Source organism: Parambassis ranga, chromosome 24, assembly GCF_900634625.1.
Source record: "Parambassis ranga chromosome 24, fParRan2.1, whole genome shotgun sequence".
Taxonomy (NCBI): Eukaryota; Metazoa; Chordata; class Actinopteri; family Ambassidae; genus Parambassis; species Parambassis ranga.
The window spans coordinates 14765951-14781281 of NC_041043.1; the positions used below are offsets into that span (position 1 = coordinate 14765951).

General features: G+C 47.5%; 1 protein-coding gene across 2 annotated transcripts in view; it reads right to left on the reverse strand.

Moving 5' to 3' along the window:
• Positions 1–7025: 7025 nt before the first annotated feature.
• cdk19 (cyclin dependent kinase 19) overlaps positions 7026–15331 on the reverse strand; it is a 38943-nt gene continuing 30637 nt past the window's right edge. For both annotated transcript variants that reach the window (XM_028397438.1, XM_028397437.1), the window contains exons 6-13: positions 14258–14389; positions 13999–14142; positions 13839–13908; positions 13696–13768; positions 13519–13616; positions 13268–13346; positions 12061–12306; positions 7026–10776 (exon numbers count right to left, since the gene is read on the reverse strand). In XM_028397438.1, coding sequence (XP_028253239.1) covers positions 10651–10776; positions 12061–12306; positions 13268–13346; positions 13519–13616; positions 13696–13768; positions 13839–13908; positions 13999–14142; positions 14258–14389 — 968 coding nt within the window. In that variant the 3' untranslated portion in view covers positions 7026–10650. The remainder of the gene's footprint in view (positions 10777–12060; positions 12307–13267; positions 13347–13518; positions 13617–13695; positions 13769–13838; positions 13909–13998; positions 14143–14257; positions 14390–15331) is intronic.

A 15331-nucleotide genomic window follows, 5' to 3' on the forward strand; every position in this document is an offset into this window, starting at 1 on the left:
CATTTGAGCCAAGCCGGCTAGATCCACCTCTCGAGGGTGGATCTAGCCGGCTTGAAATCAAACTGGATTCAGCTGGATTGGAGGTGTTCACACTCAGAAAAAAACACATCTGGATTGATCTGGATGCGGCCGAATCCTGCTTAAGCCACATTTTTTTCCCCAGTGTGAACGGGGCCTATCAAATATCAGTCATGCTCAGTTGACTGTGATCAGAACAACACTAAGGCCCCGTTCACACCCCCCGAGTGTGAACACCTCGAATCCGGCTGTATCCAGTTTGAAAGTGTTGTGTGATGCTTTCTTTCACAGCAGCCTTGTCTCCACACCATCCCAACCCACAGAGCGCCGGGTTGGCTGGGCGGAGAGCAGCTTCCTCTGATCGACACGTTATCGATCAATAGATCAGCCGAGCGAACGCTCAGGGGAAACAACACGTTTCACACACACATGTGAGAGAAGCTGCCTCTTCAGGGTCATGTGGGGGGGGGCCTGGAGCTTGTGATCTGCCTGTGTTATAGTGAGGTAGCCATCTTTGTTTGGATGGTATCAGCATGAAACACATGGTAGTCCACCATGTATGCAATAAAGAATTCACTAGTTAGCACAAGAATCAATGTTTAAAGAGTGTTTATTGACTCACCTGTGCAGTGTGAGTGTGACGCAGACTTTTGTTTGGTGTCACATGACTCTTTGTTTTGTTTTTTTTAAAGGACTGTCCCTCAGCAGAGTCCTCCAGTGCCCTCGGCCATTATGTCTCCCACATTCAGCAGAATGTTTTCTAAATGAGACACTCTGTATTCAGTCTGTGTGGACACACCATAAACAGGTGTCCCACTTATTCTGTCTTTTACAACATAATTGATGTGGACCACGTCTCCCCCGCCCCCCCGCTGCCTCACCCACACACGGGGTGAGTGAGAAAACAGACGCTTCTCGTGAAAAGGGACGGCGCATTTGTTCTTCAGTCAACTGGGTGGAAACATATGGCGTCTCGTGTGTCGGCGTGATGCGGTGACTCTCACACACACACACACACTCTCACACACACACTTACACTCACACACACACACTTACACACACACACTCACACACTGTGGCCCCAGCTATCTCACACAGACTTTGACCCCTTGACTCCAGCGCTGAGCTGAAATCCCCTTCAGTGCCAGCAGCAGTGACAGCACAGAGCCGCCTCTTGTCCCCTCAGATCTTCTCTTGTCTCCTCAGTTCTTGTCCCCTCAGTTCTTCTCTTGTCCACTCAGTTCTTCTCTTGTCTCCTCAGTTCTTGTCCCCTCAGTCCTTATTTTGTCCACTCAGTCGATCCCTTGTCCCCTCAGTCCTTCTCTTGTCCACTGAGTCCTTCTCTTGTCCCCTCAGTCCTTCTCTTGTCGCCTCAGTTCCTCTCTTGTCCCCTCAGTCCGTCTCTTGTCCCCTCAGTCCTTCTCTTGTCGCCTCAGTTCCTCTCTTGTCCCCTCAGTCCGTCTCTTGTCCCCTCAGTCCTTTTCTTGTCCCCTCAGTCCTTCTCTCTCTCTCTCTCTCAGTCCCTCGCTCGGTGTGGGCCTCTTTGTGTCCGGCCACTGAATCAGCAAAGAACATAAAAGCAGCAGAGTCCAGATTCTGGAGACTTTCCAGAGACTTCCTTCTGTGAATGGCTGCTTGCGGTGGAAGTGGACCTACAGCTGCACACTGTGGCTGGACTCAGGCACAGATTACAAGTCTGCCAGAAAAAGCTGAGAGACCTCTGCTGCTCAGCTCCTCAGATAGGCTTTTTTGGTGCGAGGCGGCCGACCACCCACATTCTTGGCATGGAGAGAGGCCCGTTTCTCACGGTCTGAGGACGGCTGGTCACGGGTCACTGCTTAGATTCAGCTCCGCAGTGGGTCCACTCATTATTCCCCTCTTAAGCAAAACGTCTGTGCTCGTCCAGCGGCCGTTCAGAGAAGGTCATGAAGGTGCTAACAGGTTTGACTCTGTGTTATTAGGGACACGAGGAACGGAGGCAGCAGGAAGCCACAAAAATGATGTATGACAGTGCAGGTCTGACCGCTTCAAGGCTCCGTCAAGCCGACCCCCTGCCTCACACTTTGTCCCCGCGCTCCACCTTGATGCCTGTGTTTGGATAAAAGAAGACGGTGCCACAGCCTCACACAATCAAGATAATAAAAAGCAGTTTAGAAGCAGCAGGAGTGGCCTGATGTTCGGACATGAACCTCTACTGAACATCAGGCCTTATAAGACTGCGCAGGAGGTACCAGATAAGCACACACTGACTCAGCCCGGGGCCTGTTCTTCAGCAGAGTGCACAGTTTATTACTGAGAGGCGATTGAAATGTCAGGGTCTGAGGCCGGTCGGAGGCTGCACTGAGAGCAGGCTGGGAGTGAGTGGAGTGATGGCGGCGCTCCAGACACCGATCTCCTACCCTTAAGGTCAAACTGACACTCTGTGGACGGGCCCGGCGCTTTCCAGGCAGAGCGGCGGGTGGAGAGAAAGGACACGCAGCTCCTGCTGTTATTACAGCAGAGCTTCAAAATGGCCGCCCCGGCTGACGGCATCAGAAACACTTGGTCTGCTGCTGTGAGTCCACTCACCTGGTGAATTTCTCAACGAGTATTTAAGTTAAACTTGAATCTGTAGTTCCCCACCTAGCACCTGTGTCTGAGGAGGAGGAGGAGGAGGAGGAGGAAGAGGAAGAGGAGGAGGAAAAGGAGGATGAGGATGAGGAGGAGGAGGAGGAAGAGGAGGAGGAGGAGGAGGAGGAAGAGGAAGAGGAGGAGGAAAAGGAGGATGAGGATGAGGATGAGGAGGAGGATGAGGAGGAGGAAGAGGAGGAGGAGGATGAGGATGAGGAGGAAGAAGAGGAGGAGGAGGAGGAGGAGGAAAAGGAGGATGAGGATGAGGATGAGGAGGAAGAGGAGGAGGAGGAAGAGGAGGAGGATGAGGAAGAGGAGGAGGAGGAGGAGGAGGAAGAGGATGAGGAAGAGGAGGAGGATGAGGAAGAGGATGAGGAAGAGGAGGAGAAGGAGGAAGAGGAGGAGGCGGAAGAGGAGGATGAGGAGGAGAAGGAGGAGGAGGCGGAGGAAGAGGAGGAGGCGGAAGAGGAGGAGGAGGAGGAAGAGGAAGAGGAGGAGGAGGATGAGGAGGAAGAGGAGGAGGATGAGGAAGAGGAGGAGGAGGAGGAAGAGGATGAGGAAGAGGAGGAGGATGAGGATGAGGAAGAGGAGGAGGAAGAGGAGGAGGATGAGGAGGAAGAGGAGGAGGATGAGGAAGAGGAGGAGGAGGAGGAAGAGGATGAGGAAGAGGAGGAGGATGAGGATGAGGATGAGGAGGAGGCGGAAGAGGAGGAGGAAGAAGAAGAGGAGGAGGAGGAGTACACCAAGCTGTCATCCCAGATCAGGCAACAAGCTGGTCAACATCAGGTCAGGGCTGCACTGAATGTTTCTATACAGACCACGGTCTGCATGTTTGCATGTTTTATTCCTAAATTTAAATTATATTCCCAAACATTTAATCCCGACTTTAAACCAAGCATTAAAAAGCAGCAGCACATCCACTATCATGGTGCAGATGTTTCATGGTGGAGTGGTAAAAGAAGTCGATAAATGGTTCAGCCCAACCACACTGACATCACGCCTCTGTCATGTGATGTGTGTCATGCTTTACCTGCATGTGTGTATTGGTGGTAATACGCAGAGTTTTAGACCAAGCTGCTCCTCCAGTCACTGCAGCAGCACCTGAAGGAAACGGGATCACAGGCGTGAACACATTCTGCTGCGTTGCCTCCAAGTTGCTCATAAATTTCTCCGGAGCGGCGGCAGTAATCCTGCAGGCTGATCTGTCCATGCAGCGCTTCTGCCAGGACTCGTGAGGCCGACGCCAAGTCTCAGCTTGCCTGCGCCGGTTTAACTCGTCACATCAGCAGCTCCTGAGCAGAGCTGAACGCTGAGGCGCTTCCATGATGCATGTTGAGGAATGTTTTGGTGCTTTAATCTGAAGTGTTCAGATTATCCAACAACATTCTCTGCTGTGTAATAAATCTGTGTGTGTGTAAACATGCAGGTTCAGTTGAACAGACAAGACCATTCACACACCGACTTTATATTGATCGATTGATCAGGACGGTGCTTGTGTAAAACGAGTTGTTCGGATTTGTGCTTTGACTTAAATTCCTCAAAAACAATTTAATGTTTGGTAATTTTGAGCAGGGCTGAAGTCTGAATAAAGCCTCTTGGAGGTGGATCTAGCCGGATTGGCTCAAAAGTGGCTCAGGTCTGAACACAAATGCAGCTAGTGAATCACGCTAGCGTCGTGATACTTGGGGACAGTGTCCGGGTCGTGTACAAAAGCCGTATGTAAACAACCGTCGAACTACAACAGCTTTGCCCCGAGTTTATTTTCCACAGGGCTACAAAGGAATAAACTGCTTCTACTGGAAAAAAAAACAAAAAACAAAAGAACGAGCGGCATGGGACAAAAAAATATAGGCGCCGCCTAGTGGTTTGGAGGACAACAAACAAGCCGGATTAAGCCGGATTGAGCGTGGACATGTGTGTGTGATAGCCAGATTTGAAAACAGGTCTGAACGTATCCAGCTTAAAGGCGATCTGGATTCAATCCTACTCTAGCTGGACTGACTTTCTCCAGTGTGAACGGGGCCTTAATGAGATAAGCAGCAAACTAAAAGTCTCACACAGACTTTGACCCCTTGACTCCAGCGCTGAGCTGAAATCCCCTTCAGTGCCAGCAGCAGTGACAGCACAGAGCCGCCTCTTGTCCCCTCAGTTCTTCTCTTGTCTCCTCAGTTCTTGTCCCCTCAGTCCTTCTCTTGTCTCCTCAGTCCTTCAGTTCCTCACTTGTCCCCTCAGTTCTTCTCTTGTCTCCTCAGTTCTTGTCCCCTCAGTCCTTATTTTGTCCACCAAGTTCTTCTCTTGTCCCCTCAGTTCTTCTCTTGTCCCCTCAGTCCTTCAGTTCCTCTCTTGTCCCCTCAGTCCTTCAGTTCTTCTCTTGTCCACTCAGTTCTTCTCTTGTCTCCTCAGTTCTTGTCCCCTCAGTCCTTCCCTTGTCCCCTCAGTTCCTCTCTTGTCCCCTCAGTCCTTCCCTTGTCCCCTCAGTTCCTCTCTTGTCCCCTCAGTCCTTCTCTTGTCCCCTCAGTCCTTCAGTTCCTCTCTTGTCCCCTCAGTCCTTCAGTTCTTCTCTTGTCCACTCAGTTCTTCTCTTGTCTCCTCAGTTCTTGTCCCCTCAGTCCTTCCCTTGTCCCCTCAGTTCCTCTCTTGTCCCCTCAGTCCTTCTCTTGTCCCCTCAGTCCTTCAGTTCTTCTCTTGTCCACTCAGTTCTTCTCTTGTCTCCTCAGTTCTTGTCCCCTCAGTCCTTCTCTTGTCCCCTCAGTCCTTCCCTTCTCCCCTCAGTTCCTCTCTTGTCCCCTCAGTCAGCAAACTAAAAGGTGTCAGGCATCTCCTACATTGTTTAATGATGTTAGTGTGACGACTGATACAGGGTTCGAAGCTAAAATAAGGCCTAAAAAAAACAAAGCTAATGCTAACACGCTGCACTGCTAAGTAACCAGAAGTTATACTTTGGTTGCTTGCAGTGCTAGTGTGAGTAGCAGCTATAGCTAATGTTCCCACAGCAGCTTGGAAAGCTAAGTGAAGCAGCCATGTTGGAGGAGGGGTTGTGATGAAGCATCGGGCCTCATGGACTGTTCAGGTCAGACTGAGAAGTCCTGAAGTGGTTCGGCAGCTGAGAAGCACTGCAGCGCCTGTGGCGCCATCAAGTGGCCAACACTGACAATAACATGTAAAAAAAAAAACCTCAAAAGCACACAGCAGTTCAGACAAACTCCCGTCCAAATCAGTCCGATTGAGACAAAAGAGGTTTGTTTTTATTATAATAGAGGATATAAAATAAATATACATGGATTTTTCTCATTAACAGTCATCTGTACAGTGAAAGTTGTGTTTTGCTAAAAGCAGCTAAATAAATGTTGATTTTTTTTTCTCATTTTCCTGCGCTGAGCTATTGCTGCCTTATCTATAAACGCTATTAAAAGACAATACATTTAGGCCGTATGTATATTTCAAACTCATGTGCACGCATGCGCACACGCACAGTAAAAGATAGAAGAGTGGACACACGCCCCAAACTGCAAAGTCTTCTCACTGAGAGCTCAAAAACATTTAAAAAAAAAAAACAATTAAAAAACGCTGCAATTTAAAATGGCACGACGGGCCCTGAAGGCATCACAGAAGCTGGGCTTTGCAGGTGGAGCGTGTGTCCGTCCGTCTGTACAAAATGTTGACACACCAAGTGTCTTATGTTCTCCACTGGAAAGAAGACAGGCACATGCAAATACTATAAAAAAGGAAGGAGGGAGGGAAGGAGGGAAGGTAGGGAGGAAGGAAGGGAGGAGGTGTGAGAGGAGAGAGCGGCCCTAGGTGTGTACTGACCACGTGTGTCTGTCTGTATCTACACACAGGAGCGTCTGCAGGAGCTTTAGTGTCTAAAGCGAGACATTAAAAAAACATTAAATACTTCTTGTTTTATTTACCACTAAATATCTGAGCAACAACAGTGCATTAAAAGACAGTTATTGTATCAATACCTCGATGAGAAATTCTTAAAATGTGTGTTTTTTTTTTTTATGTACAGCATTTCAAACATCAGTCATGTGATATCAGGAAGCAGGAGCCGTCTGTGGAGCTGAACTCAGACGTGTCTGACCTCCCACGCTGTGTGATGCTACATAATAATGAGGCAAAGAAGAAGAAAGAAAGAAAGAAACGAATCCCGTGATGTCAAAACTAAACTTAAAAAAAAGGCACCGGCCACACAGACGATGGATCCTGTAACACTGTGGAGTATCTGCGTGACGAGCAGCCGCGGCGTCGCCTTCACTGTACTGTACATCCAGGCGGAAATACCAACATTCATGGAGCAGGCGTCAAGAGAGAGCAGGTAGCTGAACTCTGACCGAGGTCCCTTTCTACAGCTGCTGTAGTTAAGGCAGAGGAGAGCTCGAAGGATGTATGGGTTCTTATTGATGGAGACAATAAATATGATTGTATACTATATATATATATATATATATATATATATATATGCTTTTCTGTACAATAGTTCATTTAGAGTACATTTAAAATGCTGTGGGAGAGAGAGAGAGAGAGAGCGCCATCTACTGTCTTCAATATTACACGTCAGCCATCAAAGCATCATAATAACCTTCCACTGCACGGCCTGAGCACGGGTCAGAGCTCTGGTCTGGGGGTCTTTGCATAGGAGAATCTGACAGTCTGTGACCGGAGCCTCTGTGTCTACACTGACAGGAGGAGCAAACCTGTGAATAGCTGCTGGTTTGGATCGCCCCTGTTATGTATGACTGAACCCCCCACCCACCCACCCACCCACACACACACACACCTCCCAACAACAACAACATCAACAACAACATGAACCGCTTTACGCCTCCATCACTGCATCAATGTCTTTCTATGGACGGGACATGATGATGATGATGATGATGATGAGTCCAGATGTTCATGTGAGGCCAGGACAGCTGTGTGTCTGAAAGCACCTCCTTCTGCACCTACACCTGCAGCACACACTGAGGACCTTTGGCGGTGCGCTGACTTCACACCGACAGGAACGACTGACCACGGTCACAGCGGCCATGGAAGGTACAACACGTTTCTTACTTAGCACCACGATCCTTGTTGTCAGATCTGTATGTTCATCAGCACTCTGGTGATTTGGCACTGCAGTATGCAGCAGCTAGCGTCAGCTAGCTCGGTGGATCAGCCGGTCGAATGTTGCTGTCAGGTACCAACAGTGGACTACAAGTCAGCGTAGGCAGCAGAAGAGGGTGAATCGAGACGCAGCAGTGGATGCTAAAGTAATGCTAACTGTGTGTGAATATGTTGAAAACATCCAATCTGTCAAGCCAAAGATGTCTGCTTTCAACATGCTTTTCTTTGTTAAATAATTTTAAAAAAAAAGTTTTTTTTGGTTAAAAAAAACCCTAAAAAAACATGAATCCTTCCAATTGCATGTTTGGAATTGATTTTTTTGCAGAACTACTACAGTTTGAACTGAAGTGACCTCAAATCGCCGGTTACAGACCCTCAAAGTCTGGTTACAGGACCTCAAAACCCAAAACACTGACTCTAGGTAACCAACCTGGCTGCTGCTGCTGCTGCTGCCGGGATCGAACCTCATCGTACTCTCAGCATCCAGAAAAATAATATTCTAGTATCTATATGGTCATTTTTTTATACTCATGTCTTGCATGTTGTGGTAAAATAATGTTTGTAACACTTCCAACAACATTTGTATAATAATAATAATAATAATAATGACGTCATCACTAATGACAGAGGTCCAGTTATCGCTTCCAGCCACAAGGTGTCAGTGTTTCCTAATCACACTGTAGCTCATTCATCAATACAAACACAGGTCAGGCTCAGACACAGTCAGATCTACAGTCACGCCACCAGGTGTGTTCTTTAACGTGTGGTCATGTGACCAAGCTGTGATGCTGTCAGGAAGTGGAAAGTGGATTTGCTTGTTGTTTATATTACATCATGTGGTGTAAAAAATTGTTTTGAGATCATTTGCTGGAAATTGTAAAATCATACTAGCTTAGCTTAGCACAAATACTGGAAACAATAGCAAAAGGCGTGTCGTAGCTTCTTAGCTTATAGCTAAGTGTAAATTTGCCATAGATTTACAAGCTTCAGGTGCGCTAATAGTTTCTGATGCAGGCTAGATATTTCTGTACTCAGGCTAAGATAAGCTGACAGTCTTTAGCCAAGCTAAGCTAACTAGCTACAGGTGATAGCTTCACACTACAAATACAGGGTTGAACCAGTCTTCTCATTTAAAACCAAATGATAAAATGGAAAATAATGTTTCTGATTCTTACTGTTTACAGTATTTAGCAAAGCTAAGCTACCTAGCAACAGGTGGTAGCTTTATACTACAGACTGGCATCAATCTTCTCATCCCCTTTCTTATCTAACGCCTTACACACCGAGGCTAAGCTAAGCTAATCGTTTTTTACTACATATACAGAGTGATATCAAACTTAAACTATACAAAAAGTGGATAATCATATTTTTGATTTCTACTATTTTTGGTATTAAGCTAAGCTAACTATGTAGCGTTATGGATACAGACGTGAGTGATATCAATCTTCTCGTTTAGCTTAGGGAATAACAACATGTCTGTTCCACTGTTTCCAGTCATCAGGCTAAGCTAAGAGCTAACAAGCTTGAAATGATAGCTTCACACGAGTAATATCAATGTTATCTGAACAATAATGTGAATAACAGCATTCTGTGTTCCCCTGTTTACAGTCTTTAGCTAAGCTAAGCTAAGCTAAATTAAGCTAAGCTAATGGCTAAAGGTGGATACACGGATGAGTGTGATGTAAATGTTGTTTTTTGAACTCAACAAGAAATAAAGGGAGGTTGATATAGTGTATAGAAAGTATTAAAGAACACACCCGCTGCCTTTGAATGTGTCCCTGTCTCTGCCTCACACCTGCTCTGTGATTGGCTGGAGAGGGGTGGACATGTTGAGCATCTCGGAGACCCCGCCCCCATTTTTGTTCCAGCTCTTTGCATCTTCGGTTCAGCGCTCAGTGCAGTTCTAGTAAAAGGACAAACAACATGCATAAAAAACATACTGTATACACACACACACACACACACACACACACACGGGGCAACAAAAATAAAAATTAACCCTTAAAAAAACCCAAAACAATCTGACATCAGGCAGTAACAGTCTGGAGGATCATCATGTCGGGGTGTGAGGGGGTCGTACTGTTAGCTGCCCTTGTACGTTTATGCGCACGTTGAAGGTTTGGAGGGTCCACGATACGATGGGTGTCAGAGCAGAGCGCTCACCCACAAACAAGAGAGGCATCCGACCTCCTGCCGTCGTCAGGGGGAACGAAGCTCGTCTGTCAGAAGTTTTTTCTAAAAGTGGAGGAGTGATCAGAAGCTTTAAAATCCCAATCTTCATGTAGAAATCGTATCATAACAAGATTAAACTGCGCCTGTAATATTTCCCTGCGATCGCATCAGCCGAGCAGCTGATGAGTGTTCTGTGTAGAAACGGTTAAAAGGACGGGTTAGCTCCGACTTTTCCGTTTGTTCTGATTATCCAGAGACAGTAAAGGGCTCTTCCTCCTGTGTTTCCATCCAGTCCTGTAACAATATTTATATTGACATCAACTATCCAGGTAACCTTGAAAAGTCTAGCAAACAAGCAAGAGAAAAAACTCAAATAGAAAAAGGTGCTATATATAATATACATATGAACAGAGCTGCGATTCTTCCTCGAGAGGAACGTTGTGTCTGTAAGTGCCGTGGTTCTGAGTCTGTGTGACGCCTTTCACGTCTATCTTACATCTTCAACCAGCCCGGCCAGGCCGGACTTGTTTTCATATTTTTTTTTTTTTGGTTCCTATGGTTGTTTGCCTTCATGTTGCAGTGCCGTCAAAGGTCAAAGGTCAAAGGGTGAGGGCAGGTAGGAATGATGTAAATGGATGGGTGGGGAGGATGGGGGACAGGGGGGAGGTCTGACCAGGGATGAGATGAGAAGGGGGAGGAGGAGGAGGAGGACTCCTCTTGCTGGCTCAGGAGGGAAGGACGGCCTCAGTAACGGTGGGTTTGGTGGGAGTACTGGGAGCTCTGCTGTGATGATGACGTGTATCCCATGGTGCTCTGGGGCTGAGTGGAACCTTGTACGTTGCTTTGGTAACCAAGGCGGGAGCCGGAGTGCTAATGGAAAAAGAGAGAGAGAGAGAGAGAGAGAGAGAGAGAGAGGGAAGGGTTAATAACAGGCTGTGTGTAGAGGAGCAGCAGAAACACTGTAAAGAAGTGACTGAGGCGCCCCCTGCTGACCAGGAGTGTAACCGCAATGAAAAAATAAATATAAATATAAGTGTTCTTATATATATATATATATATATAAGAATATATATATATTCTCCAAGGCAGATGATGTGATGTAGCCGTGACCACCATAACCATAATCACATCCACAGTCAACAAGTTTTTAAAAATGGCGGCACAGGAGCAGAAATGAAGGAGTACGCTGGCACCGAGCCAACCAATCACAGCCCTGTGGTCTGTGTCGTCCTATCAACATGGCCCCTCATTAAAAAGATGCTGCTCCCACAGTTATTGATTAGGTATCAGTTCATAGATTTGTTTAATCACCTGGGAGAAACTCACATTTATACAAACTCGTGCCGAGAAGCTAATCCTGCTGATCCGGCTGAGTGTGTCTACACCGCAGGGTCCGGGTCACATGCGCGACCCTGCTGCTGTTTAGGCAAATGATCGAAGAGTGGTGCATGGTGGGATATATAGAGATCTGGATCAATGAGGGGAAAAGTAGGACGCTGACAGGCCGTTAGCCACGGTCCTGCTCTGTCAGTCCACTCCACTGGTTTATTTATACATCTGCTGAGGCCGGGCAGCCACCAGCTGTCTCACACACACACAGCTTTAGCGCTATAAATATCCATAGGTGATATATACGCACGCCTGATAGTGTCGCCTACATGTGGCCTTGCAGCAGATTAGGGGGGGGGGGGCAGCAGGAGAGGTCAAGGCAGTCACCTCTGCCTCACTTGGGATGGCTCTGCACTCACATGCTGAGGTCTGCAGAGGTTAGCGCATGATGACTGCTGGCAGATTCTTAGCTTTCTTCCTCACACTCTCTTCACCCCTCAGAAATCCCTCCTCTGTGATTAGAGCCGAGCCGGCGACGCGACGGACGCCTGAGCAGAAAACAACAGCTCACAGGCACCTCGGCCTATCAGCTGTGTCAGCAGGGCCGTGAGGAATGTGCCGCTCTTATCAGCTAACCAACAGGCTGGTGTTGCCTGGTGTGTAAGTGTGTGTGTGTGTGTTTAAAGGGTCTTTCAAGGTGCCATGATAATATCACCAGGTCAGGATGCAGGCTTCTACTCTCACAGTATCAGGATTAAGGAGGCCGAAGGCTACAGAAAATAACAAACGCTGAAAATGAAGCCATTAAGTCATAAATCTACTGACCTGGTACTCTGACTGCAGCACCCCCGTGCCAGAGGAGGCCCCAGAGGGCCCAATCCGAGGTTTCTTGTTAGGGGGCCCCTGGTCCTGTCCGTGCTGCAAACCCCCGCCGCCGCCGGCCCCTGTGGCTCCTGTGGTGCCGTTCGTTTGAGCTGAGCTCTGCTGGGACGGGGCCTGCTGGGCCGTCGTCTGCTGCTGGTTCTGGGCCTGAGTCTGGCCTGCGGTCTGCTGGTGCTGCTGAGTCTGGTTCTGCAGAAAAGGACGCAAGGGCTTAACAAAGGAAAAGGGCTGGCTGAGGGGAGGGTTACCGTGGCTGAAACGTGTGTGTGTGTGTGTGTGAGGAGCTGACACTTTGTGTTCTGTGCTCGTCGGCTCTGTTTGGAGCTGCAGGCCTTTTTCTCCTCTCTGTGACCCACTTTCATTCAAATTCAGCCAAACACGAGCTCTGAATTCTGAGGACCTGAACCTGTGAAATGCAGTCTGTGCTACATGAACGGTTTAGAGTGTTCAGCTGCAGAATCTGTGTCCCCCTACAGCCATGTGACGAGGGCGTTTATCATTCTTCTGCTCCGCCCTCTGTCAGATCACTCCGCTGCTCTCTAGGCAGCAGCAGCAGCTGCTGATGTTCACCAGGAGCCTGTGCTGCTCAGCAGTGCTGTGTTTTATTTTACCACCACACAGGGGCTCCCTGCTTTTACAGCTGCGTGTAAAGCAGTGGGTGGTGGGTGGGGTGGGGTGTAGGGACCACCGGTGGACGTATAGAGGTCACCCTCCATGCTGCACTTGCACTGTGGGGATGTGGACAGTGTGTCCCTGCCTCTGGCAAAGTCACACAGCTGAATCCCTGTGGTGATTCATTACACTGTAAAAATAACTTTAATGAGAGGGGGGGGTGTGTGTGTGTTTTCTAACGGGCTGCAGATTTCTAAGAACTCGTAACAATATATCAGTATGAAAACGAAAGAGAAAGATGTCCACAGCCACATGGCTGTTGGTCAGAAATAGTTCTTCATATGTCCGATATGTCAAAACAAAACAACAAATCCAAGCTAAATTTCAGTTTTTTTATAAGAATGAACTGTAAAAAAAATAAAGATGAGCTCTGAAAGACAGCTCAGGTGATATAAAACGTCTTTTCCACAGCATCCATGGACTCTGTGATGGTTAGATGCAGTCACACCCGCTCCGCCCCGCCCTCTGGTTTCATTACCTTGTCTGCCTTCTCCTCCGGCTCATCCTCATTGAGAAACTCTCGCTTCGGGTAGGGGATCTGACACCCAGCGAACACGCTGAAAGACAAGCCGATAAGATCACGCTGCAGCACAGGATCTCACAGCATCAAAAACAGGAAGGTGTGATGAAAAGCCCCTCGTACTCAGAGACAGATAAATCACTGCTGCCTTGTGTTTTTCTGGCTGAATCAAGACAAAGGAAAGATTCGTGTGTAAAAAGTTTGCTCACTCTGTGGTTGGGAGCGGGTCCTCCAGGAAGTATGGATCCTGCAGCGACTGCTCTGATGTGATTCTTTTGGTGGGGTCCATGGTGAGGAGCTTCTGGAGCTGAATGAAATGATGGGAAAGAAAGTCACTAAAACTCCTACATGCTGCACAGCGTGCAGGAACAGCGGTGAGCACTCACCAACAGGAAGACCTTGCTGTCTGGTTTGACTTTATGCTTCTCCATGTATTTGATTAAGCTGCTGTTTGCATACCTGTTGAGTGAGAAAACACAATGATAACTGAGCTCCTGATCACAGCCACATCCTCCCAGCGTCCACTCACGTCGTCCTCCTGAAGTCCTTCTGCAGGGTGGGGTACTCCGGCATCTTCCTGATGTCTTCCCAGTCTTTATCTGTGGAGACGCACATCCAAGGGTTAAATTATATTCCAGAAAACAGTCAGTAAACACAGCAGCTGTGTGTGTGTGTGTGTGTGTATGGACCTGCGGGGAAACCCATGACGCTGAATATCCTGTCCAGCTGGTCGTGGTGGAAGGGGTTACTGGTCTTGATGTCTTCCTGGCGACAGTGGAAGATGGGCTCCGATGTTAGCAGCTCCGCAAAGATGCAGCCAATGGCCCAAATGTCTGAGAAATGTACACACACACATGTGTGTGTATGAGTCTTCGTGGACCACAGTCTGATGAAAAGACGAATCTTAAGCCGTGAGTTTAATGTTTCCGGGTCGTGCGTGCGACTCACCGATAGCTTTGGTGTAATGCCGGGCTCCCAGCAGCAGCTCAGGGGCCCTGTACCAGAAGGTCACGACCACGGGGTCAAGATCTGCCAAGGGCTTGAGGGGAGAGTTGAAGAGTCTGGCGAAACCCATGTCAGCTACAGAAAGGCGTGTGAGAAAGAGATAGCAAACAAAAGGCGTTTATCAGAGAGCGATAGGGATGGAATCATCAAGGCTGCTGTCAGAGCCACGGGCCGCCTCACATGTTACGATGTCCCTGCTCAGGGGTAAAACTCAGATATTATCCTGAGTGTCTCGCACAAGACGATCTGTAAGAGCAGATTAAAGAGGAAAAGTGATGATAATAAAGTAAGTTTCTCTTATCTTGCAACTTTTGGAGGACAAGTGTCTCCATACTTGCACATTTTTTTTGTTTCTTTTTGTAATATGTCTTCATTTATTTCCACATATTGTGTCTGGATTTATGTGTTGTGTATGTTAATCAGTGAGGCTACAGCTGGAGGAACCTGAAAGAAGCAAACAAACCGAATCTCTGGATTCAAGCTAGCTACGCTAACTTCTGTCTTTCAGTCGGTGAATACATGTTTTTGTGTGACGTATGGAATAATACCACACTCAGATATATATAGGAACTAGAAAAGGGCATTTCCTGAAGAAAATGCAAGTTTGATTGCTGCAGCTGAAGCGTTGCTTTGAACGCTGATGTGAAGGATTGCTCTGAATTGCTGGAGAATCAGAGCAATTCAGAGCTTTGTATGCCTCTGTGTGTCAGCCTGTCACCATGGTAACAGCAGAGGAGACCTCAAAAACCACTCCAACTTTGAGAGCCTGGCGTGCGGAAACGATTCAAAATTAGAAAATTCTGAATACAAGTTTGATAGAGCAGGATCTAATGAGCGTTTTAAGACTAAACTGGAGTCTGTAGCTTGAAATTTGTAGGAGGAGATACATTTTATTTTATTTATTTATTTATTTTTTTTAGATACTGTATACATCTGGCAGATGACCCTCGTTGAAGGGCTCTCTCATAGACTCCCATGTTAAAAATGACACCGAAATTGCTTAATATTTGAAAACTA